The 26,454-nt window shown below is 41.4% G+C and overlaps 1 protein-coding gene across 12 annotated transcripts in view; it reads right to left on the bottom strand.

The window, feature by feature from the left end:
* Nucleotides 1-26,454, bottom strand: part of LOC139630093 (band 4.1-like protein 1) — an 85,526-nt gene that overhangs the window by 23,940 nt on the left and 35,132 nt on the right. For all 12 annotated transcript variants that reach the window (XM_071493207.1, XM_071493202.1, XM_071493205.1 and 9 more), the window contains exons 2-9: nt 14,826-14,946; nt 13,381-13,548; nt 6,786-6,890; nt 1,980-2,022; nt 1,704-1,779; nt 1,056-1,274; nt 564-651; nt 301-453 (exon numbers count right to left, since the gene is read on the bottom strand). In XM_071493207.1, the coding sequence (XP_071349308.1) occupies nt 301-453; nt 564-651; nt 1,056-1,274; nt 1,704-1,779; nt 1,980-2,022; nt 6,786-6,890; nt 13,381-13,548; nt 14,826-14,864 (891 nt within the window). In that variant the 5' untranslated portion in view covers nt 14,865-14,946. The remainder of the gene's footprint in view (nt 1-300; nt 454-563; nt 652-1,055; nt 1,275-1,703; nt 1,780-1,979; nt 2,023-6,785; nt 6,891-13,380; nt 13,549-14,825; nt 14,947-26,454) is intronic.

Below are 26,454 nucleotides of genomic sequence, written 5' to 3'. Positions count from 1 at the left end.
CAGTTTAATCATTTTGAGAGACTACACCAGTGGTTTAGTATTGCATTTCAAAAAAGTTGGATGCCTAGCAAGAGTGTTTCAAGCACCATACCCACAAGTTTGTACCGCAGGCTTTCTGTTATTAATTTGTAGTCTCCAAGCCCCAAACCAGATACCCTTGACTTGACTAAGCTCCTTCAAAGCTACAGACGGCATTAAACAACTCTTTTTCTTGAGCAGCACTAACCATGACTAGTAAGTGGATTTTAATGTGTGAAATCAACAGAGTGCATCTTTAATTATCCTTCACCAGCTGCATACCTCTCCAGGTCGTATCTTGATGTAAAAGTTGCTCCTCTTGTAAGAGATCTTGAGGATCTTTGGCCAGGCAAAGCGGTTGATCCTCAGCCTGTCGCGGTAAATCAGCAGGCCGTTGGCACAGACACCCAGCATTATGTCAATCCCTTCAGAATCCTGCAGCGAACAGGGACAGCGCAGAGGCAGAAATGATTCATTAGCAGCACTGTATGCATCCATGAAATCTACTGTACTTTCATGCAAATTAAACTTTAGGAGGAGCCAACCTTAGCATGATGGAGGTCCACACCATACATGGACAGTTTCTTTGCATTCTCCAAGAAGTTAATTTCAGCCTCTGCTGGAGTCATCCCCCTGTGGGCAAAATAACAATAATATCAGTAACCAACATCAACAGGCCGTCTTAAATAATAAGCCCATAATCTTGCACAGTGGGAGCAGAGTTATCTTGGTAATGTGTTCAGTATATTCACTTCTAAATTCGTTGCATCCGTCCCCCCAGGCATTATTTTGGTCGTATGCCAAAAAGCAAAGCCAAATCAGAGCATGGTGAAGACCCTCTAACTGAATAAGTGTTTCTGCACTGGCAAGACTGGCACAGTGAACATCTCAATAGCAGATGGTGCAGTAATGTGACGACATCTATCATCCATATGCATGATGGGGTGTTTCGACACAACGGAAAACTCATCAGCCCATCACCCCACAAGATTTGTGGACAGATGAAGGTCTAGTTTAAACGACAATATGTCCAGTACTTGTAGTTTCGATGGAGCTCCATCACCCTCTCCTCCAGCTCGCGAGTCTGATTGGGGGCGAAGCGGAAATCGGTGACGTAGTCAGAGCCGTGGTCGTCCAGGTCATAGTCTCCCAGCTCGGCTTGAACAGTGTAGGAGCCCAAGAGGGCGTGAGTGACGAACGAGCACGGCAGCCGACCTGACAGCATGTCATCCCTCAGCTGCAGACACAGGTAGTATCTGTCAGATGAGACAAAAGGGGAGGAGGGTGTTGGCAGTCAAACAAGCCTGAGCCAAGGCAAGCTCCAACAAGTATTCAGCATAGTTAATCCATGGCATTTAGTAGCATTCCAGGTCTAATCCTCAAAAAGGAGAGAGGGATTCAGGTTGCTCTGACACCGGGGCAAATATGCCATGTAAACTGTTACAATACTTTCATGTAAACAGTTATCTTTAGGATAAGATAAATAAAAAGGTAAATCATCTGTGAAAGTGACATGTGTAAGCAATCTCTGGTTTCATTAACTCTAAGGAGCATCTGACAGCACATCCAGAGGAGCTACAGCTGCTGATAGTGTAGGAGTGTGTGTGTGTGTGTGTGTGTGTGTGTGTGTGTGTGTGTGTGTGTGTGTGTGTGTGTGTGTGTGTGTGTGTGTGTGTGTCTTGTACCTGGTAATATCCTCAGTGAGCTGGGAGGGGTCTGGAGGGTAGAACTTGACTGAGAAGGCAAAGTGCCACAGAGAGTCTGAGGAGAAATGGAAGGTCGAACATCATGTTTGTCTCGGGATAAAATGTACAACGTTGTAATTACAGGTCAATGATGGTGCATCTAACAGGTCAACACAAAACTTTGCATCAGTTCATATGCCAACAAATCCAATTAACAAGTTTACTAATTGAAATTTAAAATATTTATCATCTCAGCGACTCGGAAAAGACACTCACTGCGCATCTGCTTCTTAATCTCCTTGGAGGGGTCCAACCAGTTCTGAAAGACAGAAGGCAGAATTCACACAGGGCAGGTTGGGAACATGGCTGATGCACACACGGGTGTCACATTTTGCTCTAATTGCTGCATTGTTTCCCAATGAAAGCCTCTCCATATGGTTAAATAAAGAAACTGAGCCTGCCCCTGCTGAGCCGCTCAAAACATGCTGAGAGTAGATTTAATTCAAGCATCTGTTTCTTCATTGTGTCGCAAAATCACCAGCAGCGGTTAGCTATCTGATCTCATGGCATGGAACTGCTTCACCTGTAGGTGGGACATCTCTGAAGGTTTATTTGTTTCCATGGTATCTCCCACTGCATATTCATCCTCTTATCACACTCCTGGTTCCCTCTTATACTTCAAATGCTCCTTTTATCTGTAATACGCTCCAGGTTTCCTCAGAAATGATTACCTCTTCCAAATACTGTAAACTAGCAACTGATTATTTTCTTCTAAAAAAAGCCCTGTCCTAATAGTTGTAAATTAATCCAAAGATTTGATATAATGGAAGTTGCCAAATTAATTCACTGGTTGTTAGTTTATGTCTTCAGGTGTGTTTGGATCAGATGTGAAGAGGTCCCGTCTGCCAACAAGTGCGACTATGACAGACGGGTCTGCTGTCAATGTGTTTGTGTGTGTTTATGAGAGACAGAGAGAGGCGGTTAATGTTAATATAGTGGTGGTCTGCCACAAATAAATCAATGGATGGGAAACACAGTGTAAAAAGTGTAAAGTGTAAAAACATTTTTGGCTCATTCTGAAACTGTGGCAGGACTGACCAGACTGTGGCAGAGGATGTCAGCTGAGTAGGCGGTCCTTCAGAACGCTAAAAGATCAGGTCAGAGCACCACCGAATGTGGTCTCAGTGATTGGATCACAGTGCATCTTGGCTGCGTTCACACTTGTGCACTTGAGATCAGATCAACTAAGACACATGTTAATGCCAGGACCCAACAGGGCCAGTGCTTACATCATGTTTAACATCTTAGTTTAGTGTGTTAGCATGTTAGTATGTAGCATGGTTTGAATTCAGTTTAACTGATGATGGCGCAAGATGGAAAGTTAAGTGAATACAATTCAGTACATGGCAATCTATCCAATGAATGTACAGACATTTCACACAAACCTGCAAATGTTATCCTCATGTTGACGCTAGAAAAAAAATCAGGAGGATGACTAAAGTCACTAGGCGTTGTTGTCTGAGCAGGAGTTGCGTTGATATTTTATCCAGGACCAAAGTTATGTTGGAAAAACCAACGTAAAGTGCCTTAATGAGTCACTCCACCTTGAGCCTCCAAAACAGCTTCATTGCTTCAAAGATTCTCTGAACTCAAAAAATATTCTCTGATTTCATTTGCGTTTTGATGATGATGATGATGATGATGATGATGATGATGATGATGATGATGATGATGATGATGATGATGATGGTGGTGGTGATGGTGGAAAGCACTGTCTAACACATTATTCCAAAATCTGCCACGGGTGTTCTCCAGGTTGAGATCTGGAGACCGTGAAGGCCACTAGCAATGGGCTGATGAAGGCAAATGTGTTGAAGCTCCTGCAAAATTAGCCATGAAGTCAAAAATATTTCCTGACTGGAGACAACCAGAAAGGCCCAATTTCAACACAATATCACACATTTTCAGTGAGCCCTTGTTCCCTGCATGGAGTCATCTGTATTTGTTATGATTGCACTCATTTATTCATTTTTTTTCCTTTTATTTGTCACTCATCCGTAAATCTAATTAAAACACATGAGCAAAAAGATATGCAGACAAAGCAGGTTACTCACCTACAGTAATGGGAGTTAATGTAATTTGTTACTTTGATCCTCGTGCTCACGCAAACACATAAACAGGTGTTTGCAACATAGTTCTGTGCTGCCTGTTCTGCAGAGCGCTGACAGTGATCTTCACCAACCTGAATACCACACAGCAGCTGCTTATTAAAGCTGACAGTATTTTTGGCAGCTGGTATCACATCGGAGTGAAAGGTTGATACAGCACAGTGCAATCCTGTGGCCCTGCTGGGCAAACTGCAAGCAGCTCTGCCAATTTGAACTGTGCCTTTAAACACACACACACACACACACACACACATATACACTCACGTGCACAGGCACAAATACACATTCTCCTCCAGTGCTTAATCAGGCTGCTAAAGACTTTAATGAGCCGCAGGCATTTATCGTCCCCCTGAATCTATCTTATATCAGCAAAGGCCAAAAGAGCACTCAATTAGTAGGGTGCTCTCCGCTGCTTTGCTTTTCTCTGAAGAAAAGCAGGAGGAACTTTTAATCACTGACCGTTCAGTCTTGCTTTTGTAACCTTAGATCATAAAGAAATCACAGCAAATAAATGTTCTCCTGAAAGATTGAATCCCTGTTCCCCCAACTGAGACAGAGAAAGGGCATCTGAAATGACATTTCAATTCTCAGGCTTGTTTGGTCTACCAATCAGTGATGACCCCAGACAGTAGGCTGGAGCTGCACTCTGATAAGCCTGTCTTTGACGAGCCTGACATATTGATCTAAGCTGTAGCCTTACCTACACTCAGAGAGAGGAAAATGTTTGAAGTTCAAGCCTGTTTATCTCTCAAACACCCCAGTTAACCCGTCTGTACGGGCCGAGATCAGGCTCAATCCAAAGCCTCAGCCATCAGACACACATCAAGTCGCAACATGTGACATGACAAAGCGCGCACAAGCTGATGATGGTGACAGAAAATATGCTCCAGATGTTAAAAGAGACTTAGTCTTGTCATCTTTCCTATCTTCAAAAGGCAGGAGGTTCCTCTGTAGCCGTTGTGGAACCACATACCTGCCCTCAGGGAGACTCGCATCAATCAAAACCCAAAACACACATCCAGCAAAGAGCTCTCGTGTGAGCCGACAGCCACGACCCATCACTTCAGTGTCAATCACATGATTATAATAATAAGCCTGGTCTGTGCAAGATCAGAGGGAAACATATTTAGACATTCTATTTGAAATGAGCTGATTGAAGTGTAATGTATGTACACATTCATCAGGATTCATCAGATAATTAAACCTCAGAGGACACAGCAAAGAAATAAAGAATCACAATGTTTCTGACAAATTAACGTTGGAGCGGGAAACACACAAGAGGTGAAAAAGGAGGAAGCTTAAAGAGTCATTTCAGCTGTTGTACTATCTATCTTTACGTGCCCAGATTTTCAGATATCTCTTTCTGAGATCTTCCGCAGAACTAAAAGGTACTATCTCTAAAGTACAAAGTAGTTTCAAAGTGACCCTGTGTTAAAGACACGTTGCAGTTGGTTCTTTTAAAGCCGTACTAATCAATATTTTTAATTTAACAATGGATAAAATGATGACATGTAATGTCAAAGGAGTCACTCAGAGGGACGAACACACAGAGAATTATCACCCAATTGTGCAACCTTCAGCTCATCAATCTTCTGCAGCAGCCGTTCTGGTTCACTCTTACTGCTCTCATCAACCTTGTTTCTTGTCAAAGCAGGCAGCTGTGATACTGTAAACCTCCTACTAAATAGCTAGAGAACATAAAGCATTTAGCTGTTAAAGGGCCACATATGTTTCTCTACAGCGGGTGGAAACCAAATTAGAGGTAGCTGTATATTTTATTTGTACCACAAGTTCATTCAATGGTAGCATTGTATGGACTTGAAGCATGGCGACTATAAAAAATCTAATTAAGAGGTAAAAAATCTAATCTTAATTTTGTTTAGCAATAAATTCATCCTGTTCTCTTCTATCCTTCCTCTCCTGAGCACCACTTTTTTTCTTTGGATTTGCTAAACATTATGCTGCTAACATAATTGTCCATCTACTGAAGAACACACACTTCTTGCTAAGAAGTTGAGAAAAAAAATTCACTTCCACTCACACAAGTTATCACAGAGGACACAGAGAGAGATCACTGGTCACACTGTGATTTCTCAACGGGCCCTATTTTGTCATAATAATAATAAAATAATAATTAATAGGAATAATATTTATTCTTAACAAAACATGCAGTTTTTGAACATAAATAGACTATGCCTAAAAACTGTAAGTGTGAAGGCCCCTGATAGTTACTGGGCCTTGATGAGGTGCACCGGCTGCACTGTGGACAGTGACGCCACTGAGAGGAAGAAGAAAGACAGAAATTTGCACTTAAATCTGTGAAATGATCAGAAACACAACGCCAAATAAATGCTAATACCCACAATTTGAGTGAACTGACCCTTCAGCATTTTCAATAGAAACTAAAAAATGCCTTTTAGCCATACTGAGACCTTACATCAGCTAATGAGTTTGGCTGATCTTAAAGTTAAACCTTGCTTGCAGCTGCAGGCTAAAGGTAAACAAATAAGCTAGCCTGGCTCTACTCCAAATTGCCATGGTTATGCAAGAAAGACAAAAAGAAGTCAAAACTGTGGCTCTTGTCTTCGGTCCACGGAGGTTTAATTCAACCACTGAGATTGTTTCTGCCTCTCAGAAATATTTGTCTAAATAAATTTCATACATGCATCTTGCAAACAGTAGATGAGGCATTTTTCATCTTTTCTCCTACTGCACGAGTTTTTCAATTGCCTTTTGTCCAGACCCAGTCTGAGCATGGAAATTTCCATTTTCCATTCATCTTTGAATGATGGATTGTGCACCCCTGAGAGAGCCAGCCCAGCCAACAAGTGAGAGGAATACAGATTGTCCTGTGAGCAACGTCTTTATGCACTGAAACGTCCCACAGGGTCTTTGTGACACACAATTCACTGACCTTCTGGGTGTCTGTGTCGGCAAAGGTCAGACCAAAGTAGTCCTTCTCCAGCAAGTTGAGGTGCTCACACACCATGTCCATCAGGGTCTGTCCTTTTGAGTGTTTCTGTGAAGACAAACAGACATAACACATCAGCTGTAATAAGGTCAAGACAGCAAAAGAAATATTTTCTACTCTATTTCTGAATTATTACATATTCATAAGACTCTACCAGTGGGATAGCTCAGTTTTGTAGGACACCAATATCAGACGCCGTTAGACAGCTGTTCTTGTCGAGATTTCTTTCCTGTTCTCTTGTTCTGTAAACACTAAAACAGCTCAGCCATTTGGTGTTGCACCACAGTCAGTGTGCATCAAACACTTGACACAGAAAATGGACTGTAAATTGCTGGGGAAGATTGGTCTTTGTACCGTAGGCCGAGATTTCACTGCTACTGACAGAGCGTAACAGCAACATTTTCTTTGACTGTCAAGTGACAATTGCATGTTTTCACATTCAAGTAGAGCTTCAATGTCGTTTTTTCTTTTTTTTTTGGTTGACTAGTTAACATGTTCACTCACCGTGCTGAAAACACCTTGACTTGGTAGAGATCAGTATATCTTAACACCTGTAATATCTGAGGGAAACCTAACACACTGCAAACACTGTGTCTCTAATTAAGTGAGATAATCTTATATTTACATTTAAAATCTACTTTGACTTAATTTGAGTATGAATTCACTGATGTCACCATCCATTGATAACAGTAGTGTTTCAGGCGGTTTACATCCCATTCAATTATACACTGAAAAAAAGTTTGACACCATGATTGCACTAGATGAAAAGACAGGGGAACACCAAAGTCTTTGTAATTCACCCTCTGGGGACCATGAATATCTGAACCTAACTTTGTCCCTGTCCATCTCATAGATGAAGATACTTGATGAGAAAGTGAAAACTTTGACCTCCTGGTGGCATCACAGGAAAAGTCAGGGGGGCACCAAAGTCATTGAGATTCGTCATCTGGGCACCATGACTACTGGTACCAAATTTCATCTCGTTCATCCTATTGTTAGCAAAACATTTTATTCAAATCCAAAAATGCTCGAAGAACAGTAAGGGGACCATGATTATGTCTGAACCAAATTTCATGGTGATCCATCCAATAGTCCATGACATATTTCAGCCTAAACATGGTGGCAGACCCACAGATCAAGCTGGTGCTCATAAGCCCAACTTAAAGGCTATAGTTCCAAAACCTGTTTGTCCAGCCTCCAGTCAGGTTTTGCCTCTGTGGAGGTTTCATATCTAGAAACAAGACAAATGACACCAACTTACTAAGTAACAAAATTCCCTAATATTGATTTCTAATTATCTTGTAATCGAATTAATTACTCTTCCTTAATTACTCTTAATTACTCTTATTTTAACACTTCTGGTAGCTGGACACACAGTCAGACACACAGACCAAATTTGCTTGATTCAAGTAAAAAAAAAAGTGTGTTTTTTGCCATGTATGAAATATTGACACAACATCAATTCATGCATGAGCTCATATGCCACTATTAAATATTGAACAAGGAAGAAGTATGTCAATATTGAGACCTAACACTGAACCACACTCAGAGAGTATTACTCATGGTGCCTCCTCCCCTGGAGCCTAGGTGAGGTGACAGGGAGATGGAGCAAGTAGTTGCCAGGGAAACGGATGCAGTATTATCCCTCTGCTGTAATGTGTCTAATATCTCAAGCCTAGGACTCAAAAATGTGTCACCTTTGCCTCATTATGTTTGAAACGATGGTGGAGAAACACTTGGAAAGTGTTTATAAGCTCTCTTCCTGTCAGTCAGCACGGCCCCGACATTGTAAAGGAACAGCGTACTTCATGATGTCAGGTGCAGCCAGCAAAATTAAATAAACAAATCAGCATGTCTTCCATCTATTCCATGGCTGAGGTGATCCAGCTTATTTGCTCTCTGCTCTGGAACAATTACAAGTATTTAACCGTACAATAATATTCCTGTGTGTTTCCTCCTGAAGAGATGTGGCAAGACTGAATCTTGTGTGAAAAGACAGCTAACTAGCTTGAAACACTCAATTCCACCCAATACAACTCTGTTCTACACACAGGACCAGCCAGGCTTGACCATGCATAGTCGGGCAGATTACACCCCAGTGAGCAGAAGGGGAGGCTGGGTGAAAGATGCAGCTAAGGGCGTGGTGCCTCCTCTCCCGCCTGAGGACCAGGGGGACGCTAAGCCATGCATCCATGACAAGAGACTTAATTAACCCATGAATGCAGCTCCTCCTCCAGGGAGAGCACTCCCAAAGTGTGGCCTGTCTTCTTGTAACGCTGTTATTACCAGCTCCTGAAGGCACAAGGGAGGCTAGGATATGGCAGGCATGAAGTTCCACCCCAGCAATTACGGACAGGAAGCAGAAGCAGGCCCATCAATGACCTGGAGGTCTGAGGCTCTCCCCATACTAGAACTACTTCAAAAAATAAAAACCATAGGCTGACAAAAGACTGCTTTGTAAATCCTTCTCTGGCAATGCCTGGCAGTGCTTCGAGGACAGGCGAATATTGAGAGAGAGCACTTAAGACACAAAAGCTTCCATAAACCATAATGCACACTATTCTTGTGGTGTAGAAAAGGCCCCAAGGTACTTAAGAATGTTTTCACAGTGCCGAGAGAGAGGATGGTGAGAGCGCAGCTTTCCTGATATTCTTACCTCATACACACTCGCACATAAAAATCACTCCACCCAGAATAAACCACAACCAGGGTGGAAGTAACGAGTTACATTTACTCCTGTTACCATGAAAAAGCCCTGTTTTTGTGAACGTAAAAATATTTTACTTCACTTCATATAAAGTCGAACTTGTTACAGAGTAAAAACAAAAGCCACATGATGAAGTAATGATTAACTGTGTGAGAACACAGCAAATGAAAAGAGCCAAATCAGCAGCTGCAGCAGAGAAGAAGCTGATGATTTAATGCACCACACGGCAACCACGTCAAGTGTCCCCAGTCAAACACTCCTGCTGTGTGACGAGCAGGTGCACACTGGGTCTGGGCTAAATGCTTAATGTTAAAACACTGACGGTGGATCCTTGAGCCCAGTGAGGCGTGTTTGTGATAATCCCTGTTGTGCCTGCAGCTCGCTCAGCTCGGTGTTTGAACACCTGGAGGAGCTGAGTGGACTCATGGTTAGATTTTACAGTGAGAATAATCGAGCAGAGACGTTGGATTTAGAGCAGAGAGTGGTAGACTTCGTGGTGCACCAGAATCAAGAGTGACATTTAGACAGGCGTGGTCAACTAATGACTGATTGTTGTAACTTACTTTAAAGCATCAACAACTGTTGTGTTGCCTAGCAACTTAGCATTTTGTCTGTTTGTCGGCTGCAGCTGCTGTGAAGTTTATGTTGTTGATACATCTCTGCCTTTTCTACTTTTACATCTATAAGAAATGGCAGCTGTTTGATTAATGCAGTTTAATATTGCTACATAAAGTCTATGGACACCTGCTATTGTGTCCTGGTGTGTCTATTACTCTGGCCCATTTATATCAATGAAGGTAGGTTAAATAACAGAAACACCTCCTTGTATAATGTAATACAACAGCAACACACTAATCCTACATCCTCCAAAATAACCATACTGTTGAATCAACAACTTTGTAAAACAATGTGAATCAAAACTTAACATCATAAGCTTCAGGAAAGAGGATTTATTACAGGACTGATATATTCGACTGCTTTAGTTTTAGCTAGATGTACCTAATAAACTGTCAACTGAGTGTATATTGCATGCGCAGGCTGCAAAGTGCCTCACTGGAATTTACTGGTTGCTTTCAGTGCACTTCTCACCTGGAATGGTGTGAATATGCATTGAAATACCAGGGCATATACATCTGCATATACATTTTAATTTAAATTTTTCCCCCTTTTTAAAAATAGAACACAGTAAAACATTTACTCAGAGTACATTTAACTGACTTACTCTGTACTTTCATCTGAGTACATTGTTACACAAGTAATTTTACTTCTACTTGTGTAAAATGTCTTTTAAGTAACAGTACTTTTATTAGAGGACAATTTTCCAGTACTCTCTCCAGGCTTGATCAGAACACACACACAAAGCGTCACACACTTGGGCGAAAGTAACCTAAGGGATGGCTCGTGATAACATTGCGCATCTATTTTCTCCTTGGCTGCTCCTGGATTGCAACCATGTAATAGGTATAGATTTCCTAACACCCACTTAGCAGCCTGTGCTGGGGGCTTTTATTGGACAAAAGAGACTTCCTGGGACCAATCACTGGGGCTCAGTATCATTTGAAGATTTTTGATCGTAATCTTTCAGTTTCATTACATAAAACAAAACTTTTTTGTTACTTTAGTTTGGGAAACATTTTTCATAAAAAAAAATACAGTAGTACACCACAGTTGTATGTAAGTAAACAGGAGCTTTCCAAAATCTGAGAGGCCTTGTATTGTCATTATCTCATCTCGGATTGGGTTGTGAAATAAAATGAAATTTTGAAAGTCTGTGGGAACTTGGGACACGAGTTGAATTATGGGAAATGTAGGATCCAGTGTTTTTGCAGCCTGACCCATGCTAGAGACTGAAAGTCGGGACATTTCAGCCTGTGCTGCTTGGAGTTTGACAATTTATTTTTTAATCTGTCTCTACTGAGTCCCTGGTCTTAGTGTAAGTACACTGCTAAATCACTGGAATGCCCCCTTAGATGAAAAGAAAACATGCCCAAATCCTCTTTTTCCAAGTTTTTCCAAAGTCAAGATCAACCTTTGGCTGTCAACTTTTAAGAGTCGCTCAAAACACTCAGAAAAAAACTGATATTTTAACATTTATAATTTCATGACAGATTTATACCCCGGAACCTTGTTGTGAGATTGTTTTCTAAATTCATGTTTAAGATCTGGAAATATCTGATCAGACAGTAAGTAAACAAGCTGCAGAATCTCAACCAGCATTCAGTGCTACTTGCTAAAATGTTTGTCCAAAATTGTAAAAGAATAGTTTTCATTTTGGGAAATGCACTTATTTGCTTTCTTGTCAATAGTTAAATTGATACCACTCTCATTGTCTGTATGAAAGCCAGCAGCCAGTTAGCTTAGCCTAGCACAAAGAGAGGAAACGGGGAAACAGCTAAACAAAATCAGTCTTTAAAACGCACTATTTAACATGCTATAGCTTGTTTGTCTAAACTGTACAAAAACTGAGGTATATAAACAACAAACTGCCATTTTAAAAGTGAAGTGTGAAAGATTCCAGAAAGTCAAACTATTGCTTTAAAACAACCTTTTTTTTTTTACCTTTTGCCGACTTGTGACCTCTTGTGGCCCTGCAGGTAATGAAGGTTGTCTGAGAGGTACAGGTAGAAGTAGCGTGATGTTATGTCACTACACAACTGCGACTGGATGAGTGGAAGTGTACGAAGCCTCCAAGTCTGACACCAGAGAGCTGCTGTTCACAACCATTCTGCTGTCTTTTCCTCTTCCCCTAACCATAACCAAGTCGTTTTTTCTGCCCAACCATAATCAAACATTAACCAGAAATGTGGCAGAGGTGGCAAACAGGTCACACTATATCATCACTTATCATTCATGAAATTGTCACTTGTAACAGTTTTAGAAGGCACTGACAAACAGTGTTGTCCTTCTGATCAGGGAGGCTATTCAGAGAACGCCAACCGGGCAGTAGCCTATTTTGTCTTGTTGTTTTTGATACTCAGTGCTACAGTAACATTTCCATTAGCACCCAGAGAATACTGAATGTTTGATACCTAGTCTCCACTCCTGATCCATGCTGGATCAGGAGTGGAGAGGCAGGGCACTGGACTATGACACAGACCGGGTGACACCAATGTGCTCAGACAGATCTCATCTCAGGTACCGAGGCAGCCGTGCCTCTGTATCACGTCCTGGCTTTGGGCATGTTAATTCTTAGTGACAGGAGTCGAAATAGCTTAAAATATTGCTGCATAGTCATCTCCACAGTTGATTAATTGATTATGAATTCCTTCTGCCACAATCCTGCCAAAGGTATTTTTGAAGGAAGAGATAGACTTATTCCACCAGAGGTATACGCTGCTGCTGGTGGTCATGAAAGCCCCAGAACCTGACTGAACCTGAGACTTCTTCCCATGCATTTATCTATGGTAATAGCCTTATATCTATCTCTTCTCTCCTCTCATATGCATGGTTTCAGTTTCCTTTCCCAGCAAGTGGGAAATGCCTTGTTTCACACTGCTAGAGTAATGACAACAGATATGTTGTGTGGAATGAAGAGTTTCATACCGCACTATTTTTTGTGCCTGTGTGTGTGTGTTACAGAAATGTGTAACATTTCTTTGGCTTTGGCTTCGCCCTCCTGGTGTGCTGTCAGCATGGAGCCCTCTCTTTTATCCTCTTTGCCTGTTTTATCCGCTCTGTGCAGCACTACAAAACACACACAACTGCCCACAAAGGAAAATAATAACAAAGGGAAAAAAAAGAGGAGTCTTGCTTTTCAACCGTTTGTTCAAAGCATGTTAAGGTTAATTCTCGAAAATGTGTTTCCACAAATAGTTTATACATTATGCATACCTCAATTTCTCCTTCAAACTCAGAGGAGTCCAGCAGGGTCACTTTGAAGGGGAAGGTTTTGAGTCTTTTGGAGCCTTTCTGAGGAGATTTGAGGTTCTTGTTGGGCGACATCTTCTCTGACATTTCGTCTGTTTCTCTTTGTTCGTCCAGATGCTTGGAGTTCAGTTCCTTTACAAATAAAAAAAAACAAAGAGACAGTCAAATGACTAAGTTATGGATTTCATCTGTCATCTCTGAATGTTTGAAATCATTCAAATACTTCTAAGTGCCAGTATCAGGAAAGTGCCTAAGATTTAGTTTTAATTTTAATTTCTATTATTTAAAGGTCTTATATTGTTTAAAGCGAGGTTTCCACATCTCTTTTGATTATAAAGCAGGTCTAGGTTCTATTTTTATATTGTGACAGTATCAAAGCCTCAGTCCACAGAGAAATGCACACAGCCTGTATTCTGAAACTGAGCCTCAAAAACCAGCCATCAGGACTTCTGTAACTGTGTGATGTCACAACAAAGCAGTCACTGCTCTCAGCCACGCCCCAGACCCAGCTCACCTGGACCCACCATCCAACCTTGCAAGATTTAGTTTCTCTGAGTGTTTACCTGAATTCTTTAAAATCTTTTATTTGATCACTCAGAAAACAGTCAGCCAATCAGATGAGTGCCGCAGATCCTCTCTTCATTTACATACACTAAATGCTCAGTCTGACTGTTTCTTGCTGATTGAACTAACTGATAAAGCTAATGTGACCCATTTAGACTGAAGAGAAGAAAAGGTATGTTCTACATGTCTGATCTGACTCATGATAAAATGCTGTTTAATAATAATGTAAACTGGAACAACATTTTAAATGACATTTTACAGTATACTGTCCACTGTGCCTCCATGAGGCTCACCATTATTGGTGAGTTTGTGTTTGTGCCACTGACTGTGATATGGGTTTTGCCGAAACATTAAAGTTGTCTTTGTTGCTTACAGCTATTTGTAGTGTGAGTCTTTCCTCTGAGTTCATTAAATACCTGTAGCTATCAACAGCAGATGGATCAATGTTTACTTCTCCAAAGTGAGAGAATTGCTGACAGCATTTACACATGTGACACAACAGCAGCAACTTCAATATATTCCAGCCGTGAGAACGAGGCTGATATTGTTTTCAACTTAAGATAGATTCAGGGGGACAATAAATGTCTGTGGCTCATTAAAGTCTTTAGCAGCCTGATTAAACACTGGAGGAAAATGTGAATTTGTGCCCGTGCATGTATGTGTGTGTGTGCATGTGTGCGTGTGTGCGTAATAATGGAGAAATGTGGTCCTGGAAATACCTACTGCAGCAGGAACTACCACACAGACTGTTTTGAGGACTCTGATTTCTGTCTGTCTGCACAGATTTTGTCAGTGGGATAATGTCACAGACATGTATCCATCAGCCCATGTTTGGCCGTGCTGACCTGTTTAGCCATCTTGCTGTCTGAGGCGGAGTCCTGCATGCCTGCTGCTGCCCCCTCCTGTGTTGCTCTCTTCACCTCTGACTCGGGCCTGCCTCTGTCGCTTCAACAAAGTAACGCCAACCTGAGAAGAGACAAGAACACAGCAAATATTTTTTTTTAAATGTTTCAATTGATTAGAAGAAAGCCAAGTATATTTTACACTTGGCTTGAGCCAATATTTGATGATATTGAATACTGTGATATTATATATTTATAATTTTTCTTTTTTTTTGCAGTATTGCACAGTCTGCCCAGCTAACCCAATCCTCATTTAATTGCTTTGCTCATTGTATATTGTACCATCACATGTGACAAATAAAACTTTGAAATGTTGTTTAGTGGCAGCATTGCTTCTATCTGAAACATAAAATACAATAATAATAATAATAATAATATAATAATTATTATATTATATTCCACCCACCCCTGATTATGTATATCACTTTATTAAGAGATAAAATTTTGGATATCACCCAAGTCTATTTTACACACAGAAATTTGCATTTAACCTGTCAATGAGCAGTGAACACACACAAACGTGGAGCTGTGCTCTCCTCCCTCCCACATTTCTTTTTTCTGTCTGTCCAGGGAAGTGAACCGGTGACCATTCACAAGCCACTTCTCTGACCCCTACGCCACAGTGGCCCACTGCTCAATAGAGCCTTCACTTCAAAATACCATGTCAAAAACATTAGCACATGCTTTTATCAAAAAAGCTGAGATGACAGCTGGAGCTGCACCTGGAGACTGCATATGAAAATATACAGAACACGAAATGCATTCACCCCAAAACAATAATATCACTGGTGCCAGGATCACCTCCATTACAAGTTGTGAAAGCTTCAGCTTCTTGTTAGAACACAGTTTCAACAGACATAATTCACCTTGCAGTAAGGGGCATTTACTTTAATTATAAATCCCTCACTTAGCCGGATAATGATCATCTATTTAAGGAAGACCAGCTCGGGCACTAAGAAGATGATTACCCAAAAAAATGAATTAGTGAATTAGGCCATGAGCTCGACATCGGTGCTCATGGCTATCACTGTAATCATTAAGGTGTTCAACCAAAAAACTGATCAGAGTCTTCTCACTCATCCATCAGCAAGTGTGTTTCCTGGTAATGCTGCAGTCCGTATCACTGCATGGTGCAATGGACTACATGACTGCCTACATGCCCATCATGCACATCGTAGCATAAGTCTTCGTCTGTGAAATCACATGAAGACTAGATGCTGTTGAAATAAAGCAATGACACAGAGATGTACAGTAAACAGCGAAGAGCAGCTGCTTCATCTGCTTCTACTTCACTTTGCCAATTCTGCACCGTCCTGGTGATCAGCTGATACTTGTTGCCTTCAGTTGCAGGTTTTACTGTAGGTGTGGGTGGATAGAACAATAACAACAGCTGAAGTGACACTGTGAGCTTTGTCAGTTAAGAGAGGTGTGTACTGCAAAAATGTCTAAACTATTCAGCGCTTTCAACAAAGACACCCCTGGACTAGTGAGGAGAAATCTTATAGGTGTTCAAGTACTAGTTCAACATTTTGGGAAATCTGTTTATTTGCATTTTTGCAGTGTTAGATAAGATCAATACTACTATTATATGTTGCCGCAAATATGTGGTGGAAGAAGCTCTCAGATCTGAAGTAAAAGTAACAATACTGTAGTGTAGAAATACTGTGTTAGAAGTAAATGTCCTGCATACAAGTACATAAGTAGTAGCATCAAAATATTCTTTAATTATGATCAGTAAAACTACTCATAATGCAGAATGGGCTGTTTCAGAATAATATTTATTATGTTATTTGATTATAATTTTTGATGCATTAATGTGTGAGAATCACCTTCATTTTGCAGCTTTATGTCGCACCAAGTAACTTATGCTATGATTATCCTAAATTAAATTATCCAACAATTAAACTATCCTACAATTTATCCTAATCTAAGTCTATTTCTTGGCTGGGAGCAGGTACTTCCTGGAGTTTCTGGAGTGTTAATAAGTTAGCCTTAAGCTAGTATTATACTTTCAGCATTTACGATGTTGTGACCACTAAATTACAAGGGCACTAACTGTGCACGCATTGAACAGACTAAAAAATAGTATAGGAACAAATGTGCATCCGTGGTGTCTCCAGCTTTCCACGTGCTCGTCTGCAAAGGACTGTAACTGAGGCTTTAAAGGTACTGTGGTCAGTGAAAGGCTAGCTGTTACATCTTGACTCTGGCCTTTATGCTAAGCTAAGATAACCATTTCCTCTCATCGAACTCCTTAGCAAAATGTATATTTCAAAAAAAGTCAAACAATTCCTTATAAAGTACAAACTTGCTTTATGTGCACTCTTATGTTTCTCCTAGCAATAGAAACAGGTGGTTGTTTTTTTTAGCTGCTTTTGTTATTATATATTGTTATTAAGACTTGAGTTGTTTTGGGAGGAGAACCTTTCTGTGTCAGATTGTTTGTAGAGCTCAGAAAACCCAACATAGGAGAAGTATTTTGTTTACACTGTAGACTTCTGTGTAATAATTTATGTTCTTGTGTCACCGCTGTAACTGTATATTTGATGTCTTATAAACTCATGTGGGCTGGGTACTTTTATGTGTACAATGCAAAAATGAAAATCACATTGTGTGCGCTACATTGTCATCTACCCGACAGCTCTGCCTCTCCCACACAATGGATTTCTCGCTGCAAGACTGTCAAATATCAGGGAAAAGTGGAGAATTAAAATCTCCTGCTGTTAAACTCTGCTGTTGAGATGATATCGTCCATTTTTGGCCACTTATCCAAGAGAGAAGGAGGAAGAAACTGTCCATCAACCAGCCCCTTAAAGTAGGAAGTATCCTGTGGATAGATAGTTTTGTTATCCAGGGAGGACCGTTTTATAACCACAAAAAGAAAAGGATGCTCATGACCCTGGATTATGTTCTTCCTTGACCTTTTATAAAAGTAAGGCACAGCTCATCATTTGTGAACATATCCTCAGTGGGATCTGCTCTGCACAGCATATAAGAAAAACGCCTGTGTACTATAGAGTTCCCTTGGGACCTTGCATATAATCCAGTCTCTATATGACCCTGGAAGTCTCTCTGCAGCAAATTACATCAACATAATGCACCTGGGGGCTGTAGGCGATCATGACTGAACACCGAGGCAAGAACACAACCGGTTCACACTGGTTCAGAGGAGAGACATCCCTCCTCCAACTCCCAACCACGGAAGGTCTTGACATATTGCATGTGGTTAAAGGAGTATGAAACCAACCCCTCACTCCTCCTCCTCCTTCTGCTCCTTTGCTGTGCTATCACGATTGTCCCATTACTTACAATCACAGTGATATGACAGAAATGAATTCCACCTCTGTGGGGACGAAAGTGAAGAGTGGAGTGGCGCTTCTGCTCAGGGCCTCATTTCCCCCTCGCTGTCTGATGCAGCTGGGCACTGAGCTATAAGATGCTAAATCAATTTTTCCTCACTGGCTGAATTGTGGGTATGACTGCCAAGTAAACTCGCTGATTGGAGAGGAAAAGCTCCGTTGGGTTTTTGTGTTCTGATGGCGGGGGAAGTGTCTTTCTGGTATCGCATTCGCCTCCAGGTCCGAATCAGTCAAGCTGAAAATAACAAGGGTCCCCCATGTGTGCGTTACAGGTGTGCATTTTCTCATACTGTCCAAGTCAATAGAAGCTGACACCCCCCCCCCCCCCCCCCCCACCCCCCTCACTAAACATCCATCTGGGCTACATGACACAATGCATTCATCTACTGTCTCAGATGTGCTGCGTTCACAGCAACAAATTACCTGAAAACAGCTCCACTCTAATGTTTCTGTCCCCCACCCTGGACATTTGTCATTTCTCCTCTGAACACATTAACGAGCACACAGCCACCCAGGACACATTTTCCCACCATACCCAAATCGAGAGTTGCTGCTGCTCTGAAGTGGTCATGAAAGATTTTGATACATGTCAGCCAATTATTAAAAACGCCCTTCCAGGACACACGCACACCAGCGCACAACTGAGAATTACAAATTACATAATCCAAAGTTAGTTTGTGGTAAATGTGGTCCCTCATTGAGACGTCTTCTAATTACATCAGATTAATTGCCAAATTAACACAGATTGATGTTATAGGGCGAGGCAGCAGAGCCCTGCAAATGCATTAATTTCCTGTAACAGACCATTACCCACAATTGCCTCTGTCAGCCCAGCGACCGAGACCTCTGCAGAGGAGACGAAAGCACCTTAAAGAGCAGAATACACTGCATGTTTCCTTTGTTGTGCACAGTGTGGTGTTCACCGACAATTTCTGTCTTTGATATCTGCCATCAGTAATAATAATTCATCACAGAGAGAAGCACATTGTTTCCTGGGAGGGTTATGAAACACTACTCTTCCATAACAAGCGCAGCGTTGTCTCTTGTTCCTCCCGTCTCTTCCTCTTCATTCTCATCAGAGGTAAGCTTTAATCTAAGTAAGGCAAGCAGAGGGAGAATGAGAGAGGGAGGACGCATGTCTGTGGAAGAGTACTGGCTCAGCTCCGAGATGCAGTTGCCATGGTAACAGCATAGAGTATTCTTTTTTTTTTTTTTTTTTTTCCCACACCCGATCGTCTCTCTCCCCTCAGAGGAGTGACAGAGAAACAGAGAGACGAGCCGAACAAGGAGGGAAGAAGATGAGAGGCCAAGAATATGAGGCAGCCAGACAAACAGAGGGATCAAGGATAAACGGAAGAGATAAGAAACAACAAGAAGGAGGAAATAAGCTGATGTGGCATCGCTATTCAGAGGAAATGTCAAGCAGCCACCCCTCTGGTTAGCGATGGAGGAGCTGCATGCAGGGACCGCTGCTGCCAACCTCTCTCCACTGTTTTCCAGCAAACATAACCTGCTCCGCATCTGAGCCCTCACAGCGCACAGTCATCGCTGTCTGGCCAATACACAGCTCTAATCCCATTGAACAGTCCATGGCTCTGCTCCGTGGTCTTAATCACATTTATCCATTAGCATGCACTGAGCGCACAATTCAGCCGAGTAATCACAAAGAGCACTGCACCGACAAAAGAGAAAGACAGAACACAATAGTCACAATGCATCCCCTTATTTGCATTACAACATATTTATCATAAATTACTATTATATAGTGTTTTCAAACACATAGATGAATCTATAGAGCTGTTGCAATATAGTCACATGAATGAGCACACGGGCCAGCAGCTACAGCTGTCGCCCGTGACTGAAATGCTTCATCATATTTCCTTTTCAAAGAGAGTCACAAGTGCACTTCACATGGGCTTTTACTAGGGTGAATATTCAGGTGTTGACCTTTCTGTTTAAGGTCAGATTCATGTTAGCAAAAGAAGGTGGAGCAAGACCACTTGGAATGGCTGTAAATCCTAAATCATGTTAAGCAAGTGGCTGCTGCCGCCGCTGCTGCTGCTGCTGCTGCTGCTGCCGCCTGGCTACATCTGTGTTGCACCTACTAGCAACCCTGCCAGCCCGTACACCACAGACTGTCCACCTAGAATAATCTCATTAGACAGCTAAACAGAGCAGGTTGTGATTTAAAATGGAGGAAATAGTTAGACATTTGAAATAACTAATATAGCATTTTTTTGCGAAGTAGTATCATAAATCCTAAACAGCCCAGAGCAGATAATCAGTTTCTGAAGCTTATGTTGCTCACGGACCAATTCTGTCTGTTCTCTGCTGGTGAAGTGTTGTGTCATTCATGAAACTCAGATAAAGTTACATCATCACCTGTATGATTGTGGTCTGTGGTTGCCATGGTCACATGGCTAACCACGGTGAAAAACTGTCAAAGGATAAACTCTTAGTAACCGTGTACGTTCGCTAGCTGCTGCTGATGGACTCACGTGGTCATGGCGGTGCCCGGCAACTGCTCTCTGTCTGAAAGCACCTTGAGAGTTTACAGCATGCTAACATGCTCACAATATCAATGACATGGTTATGTTTAGCAGGTATAATGTTAACTATGTTCAGGGTATGAGTTTTGCATGCTATCATGCTAAAATGTTGCTAATTTGCGCTAAGTAAGCAGGGGCTGAGTTTTGCAGGCATGTAATAATAAACCAGGGCCATTAATATTGCACAGTTGAAATCTAATGACTAAAACAATGGTCCTGAATAAATAGTGAGGTGGATCCCCAAAGTGACTACTGAGGGTGACATGAATATCTGTACTGAAGCAATATCCAGTAGTTGTCAAAACATTTCACTCAAAACCACAAATCCCGACTTTGTGGTGGTGCTAGAGGACGAGTCTGAACATCACAAATGGAGACTGTCAGTGGGAAAAATATAAACATGTTTTTCGCACATCCAAGGGTCACTGGGTCACCTGCTGCTGTACTGGGCAGTAAAACCCGAACACCTCATCATGTTGTCAACAATTCTGGCTCCTCCAGACAGAAGCAACACTTCTGTCTGGCATATCTCGGCCCCACTGATCCAAAGCTCACTGCAGCATGTCAGTGAGAGTTCATACAATCACTCAGAAAGAAGGACAGGAGGCTCAAGGACATTGTTCTCATTCACCAACATCCCACATAAACACACAACCTGTCATACACACTGACAACTAGTGTAACACTGATGGTAGGCAGAGATGTTTTTCCCACTCTAGTGGTACTATTTTCATAAGATGATGCTACAGCCCTAACACCTCTCCGAGCTGGAGCGTCCCCTCCTAATTTAGCTAGCGTTCCTTGGTGAGCTGCAACCAACGGATGATGACAGATGAGGCCTGAGTGGAAAGAGTGACGCTAAAGTAAAGTAGAGCGACAACAACTGCATGACTCTTCAAGCATCACATTCCTGCAGTACGTCTGGAATCACCCCCGGAGAAAAAACAGACTACAGAGGACCACATTTTCTCCACACAGCTGCTGGAATAACACGTGGCTCACCTTCCTCTCAGCAGACTGGAACGCAAAGCAGCACAAACTTTGGCACTTTGCTAAATTAAAGGTGCTCGCTCTCAGATGAATCAGTCGTGGATACTGTAGAGAGGAGAATTACCAAGAGGCAGCAGCAGGCTTGAGATAAATTGCTGCAGAAACATCATTCTGTCACAGTGTATCTAATAGAAGCTGACCTTTCTCATGCTGTGCCGGAGACCACTGGTGCATGTACGGGTAAGGATGCCTCACCACTCTCGGATCTGTCCCTGAAGGTGCCAGACGCCGCACTCCGCAGGGACCAATGCAAAGTTTTTTCCCCTTTCCTTCTATCACCCTCCTCGCTCACAGCTGATACTGTGATAAATGAGCAAAAGCAGCGTATCTAAAGCGAACCACAGCAGTTTGAGAGCATGCTAGCAGGAGTTTAGGGAGCTGGGGAAACAAGGACATGGGTGTGGGAGCACATGGGCGCTTTGAACAGGCATCATCATGAACCTCGAGGGCAGGGAGACACATGGTGGCAAGACAAAGCTTGTCGGCCTGTAAGCACACTGTAAAAACTGTGCTAAATTGTAAAAAGCATAAACAAGACACACACTGCTATGCTTCTTAAAGGCATTACCCTTCAAATACTTCTCTTTGAGATACTCCCTTTTGTCTCTTGTGAGTGTTCAGGCTACAATTATCAAAGTCGCTTCCAAAACAAGTCTTCCAGCCGTTTTTGTTTCTTCTCACCACCCACTTTATGTCTGCATAATTATTATTTCATGGCAAAAGCTCAAATTCTCTTCAACAAATGGAAATAATTTGAAGATATTTTAAACTATGTTTGCACAGTTTGTTTTGCTTGGAACTCATCAAATGCATACGATGCATTGCATATTAATTAATCTTGAGTTAAACCCTTTCAGATGCAAGGCTCGCTCCCATGTGCCTCCTGTTTTATCAGCTCCTGTCAAAAAGTGCTGTCACGAAGGCCAGCGTGTAATTGTCTTGGTGTGAAGCCTCCGCTCAGCTACAGATAATGAGAGACTGTCACAATGGTTGCATTCCCCAAACCAGATTCTCCACTGCTATTATCTGTGAGTAGCAAAATTATTTCCTGTAGCTAAGAACTACAATTACAGTTGTTGTTTTTTTTTTGTTTGTTTTTTTTTGCCTTTTGTTAAAGTCCTGATGACAAAAGACAAACAAACAGGTCAGTGCGGTTTAGATAATGTTGTCTTCAGTCATTTTAGCACCGGAATGAAACTGTATTTGCAAGCATTTTTACTGTTTAGTGTAGAGTTAAAGGTAATTTGCTCACAAAGATAAGCACCGTTGAAATGTTGACAGTATGAATATATAGCTTCTTAGCCTAGCCATCAGGCCGACTCCTTGTATATATATACATCAGTTTTTTTTTCACTTTAAAGCATAGTTCCTATTCAGTCCACATGTCCTACAACACAAGATACCCAAGCAGCCTGCAACTCACCAGAGTCCCAGACAAGCTGCTGTTTGTTCTCCATTAGCTTGTCTGTGGCGCAGCTCAAGTCACGCTGTCAGTAAATCTACATCTCTCAAACAGAACGCGTCTGATGACCCAAACTGCTTTAAGTTTTGCCTCAGCACAGCACACACAGTCTCACCCTCATTTCGCCTTCCCCTTTGAAGAGATACACAAACACATAAAGAAACACACATATCTTCCCACGCAACACACTCTCACTTTCCCTTTGATTTAACTTTCTGTATTAGGTCTATATTAATTTATATTTCTTTTTGCTCTTATTTGTAAAATTCACATTCATTACAATGTTTTTTTCAGTTTTTACTACTGTAGGCCTCTAGTTTTTCTTCTCTCAGCCATGCAGTTGCACTGTTTACTGTACCTTGTATTATGTTTATTTTTACGCAGAAATAAATCAGCTGCTGTGCAATCAATTTGAAAGTAGACACTCATTGCAGGAGCGTTTGCTGACAACATAAGCTGCAATTTATGTCTCCTTCAGACCTACACCTGGACATGATGACAATTTGACAGGTCTGAATAATATATGATTTACTTTAATGTAAATATCACAACGGCAATCTGAACTGGGACATGCTAAAACACTTTCAACACTACATAATTACAATTAAGTGGTACATTGATTACATTAAATAAGGCACTGAATTTCTCTCTGTGTGTGTATTTAAGCTTATTTACATTAAACCTGAATTAACTGATTCTTTGGGGGCAATGCAACAACTTGTTAGCACAGCACTGACATAGTAACACCTTAAAACATTGATATGGCTACTTGTTAGCTAACAGTTATCTACTTATACATCAAGCAGACATGTAGCAACATTAGCATTCATTTGTAGTCATATTCCTTTTTCTAAATGAGGAAGCAGTAAACATTAGGTGTGAAATGCTGTGCTACATTCAGCAGCTAGACACTAACTTTGTCTGTCTGGGTTTTAGAACTAGGCAGCTAATGTACAATGGGTTTATTAGAGTTTCAATGAAAACAGCTACCTCATCCAAAGCTAACGAAAGCTGTGAGAGTGAACCAAAATGTAAATGTTACAGGTCATAAAACCAAAACAACGAGGAAAGAGGCACTACAAAGCTTCGTAGCACTGAGGGGAAATGCTGAGATGGGTAATAACCTGTGGGTTCATCACTATGTGCAACCCCTTTCACATCCTTTGACCTTTTCTTCATATTGAAATTTTGATGAGTGCAGCTTTAATATGCTGTGATACAACTGAGAACAATCCAACACACCTCTGTTCTTCAGCAGTGGTGCCAAATATCATACGAACATTTCGACTTCAAAAGAGTAATATCATGCCACCATAACAAGTATTCATGCAAGCAACACCTATTGTGTGTCTGATGACAAATAGCCATCACTTTAAAGATTAAAGATTAAAAATCAAGTTTTTAACCTCATTAAAAACATGTTTTTTATAGGAAAACATATCATGAGTGAAATGAGCAGTCAACACCATGGCTGCGTATTTCCATCTTGCAACTGCAGTGAACCAATGATGGTCTCATGGTCTCATAAAAACAATTTCATACGTCACAAACCTAAGGAACCAATTATGCCAACTTGTGGGGACGAGGGGGCGTGCTAAATAAGCCTGAAACCTTGTCAGGACAGAGAGTGAGAGTTTAATTAGCACAACAACTAACACTGTGTCAGCCACTGTCAGTGACAAGCTAACAAACATCAAACAACAAATAAAAGATGCTAACTATGCTAACCATTCTGATATGTCTGGTAGTCGCCTATTTTGGTGCACAACAAATGTTTCCTCCTCTAACCATCTTGATACTCGCTGCTTTCTCACCTGTCAACCTCGTGCAAGCAGCTGTTGTGGGTGGGGCACAAGGCCCCAGATTTCTCAATGAAGAAGTAACAGTAGATGTGCTTCCAGCCCCAGTTTTCCTTTTTTCACTTTTCATGTGTGGAAAACCATGTTAAACTAAATATTAATCATAGCAGAGTATTTCTACATACTTTCTACAACATGTGTGGAGAGGAACTTTAACTGCAGAAGCTATTAATGTTACATATTCCATGTCAGGACTTTAACTTTTGGAAATGGAGTTGGTGTAATCCATGTATTAGAATTATACATTTCAATCTCTGTAATCAATAAAATATTACATACAGCACAGTCATTAAACTGTTCCTTTATATCTTTATAATTTGCATCTCTCCAGTCTATAATAAAAAGCCTAACTCTGTTGTGAAATCTATTCCTTCCAACCGGGAGGTTGCAAGTCTTGCCTCATGACCCTGTTGTAAGCACTGACACAATACCCTCTTTGTTTTCCCACAGTTCTCGCCTGGCTGGCGCAAGGCTCAGATTAGTTTTCATTTTTAGTGGATGTCCACACAGCATTTTCTATAAACTTTACTTTACTTTACTTTAAATGAAAGCTCCATTCTAGTCAATTTCCAATGCCAAAAAAATACATTCATCTTTTATGATGTTTTCTTCATGAACCTTTTAATGTCCTCAAGGTCAATCAATGTTCCTACTTGTAGTAGTAGTAAAGTCAGTACCGTGTCTATCCAGCATAAGAGAGTGACAGTGAAACCTTGTGTCAACCTGCATATGCATAATAATATGCAAATGGTCATGCTCAGCTGCCTTTTCCAAGTGTGTGCCCTTGCAACAGAGTTCATCAGAAAGATCTGTCGTCTGGGGAAATAAATCCAGAGAGAACAACACGAGCCACGAGCCTCAGTTATCTTTCGTAGGAAGGACACAACTAACTGCCTCCTAACACTGAGCTGCCATTTATACATACAGCAGTCACCTCGAAGGTGGTTTTTCCAATTTCCTCTCACCCTCAGAAGTCATATAGGACGCCATAAATCAACAGGAAAATGGTGGGTGTCAGGAGGCCTCACAGCAAGACTCATCTCTTCACAGGCCGCCTTGAGTTATAGTCACACTCTTTTACTGTATTTATCTCAGGGGATCGAGATGGATCAGCTGGCACTACACAGGAGATAATGTTGGGATTCCCAAGAGTAAGCCCGGAGCATTTCTTTTTAACAATCCCACTGAATTTGGGATCAGTGCAGGATTCCTGGTATTTGTCAAAACGACACTTTATTCCTCACAACAGAGAAGAGTTTACTTCATTTTCTGTTTACCTTTCTGAAGTTATCC

This window comes from Trachinotus anak, unplaced genomic scaffold (assembly GCF_046630095.1).
Source record: "Trachinotus anak isolate AG129_WGS33_773 ecotype Australia unplaced genomic scaffold, CSIRO_AGI_Tana_v1 ptg000013l, whole genome shotgun sequence".
In the NCBI taxonomy this organism is placed as follows: domain Eukaryota; kingdom Metazoa; phylum Chordata; class Actinopteri; order Carangiformes; family Carangidae; genus Trachinotus; species Trachinotus anak.
The sequence above is the reverse complement of the archived record's forward strand: the minus strand, read 5'-3'. Positions and strand labels throughout refer to the sequence as shown.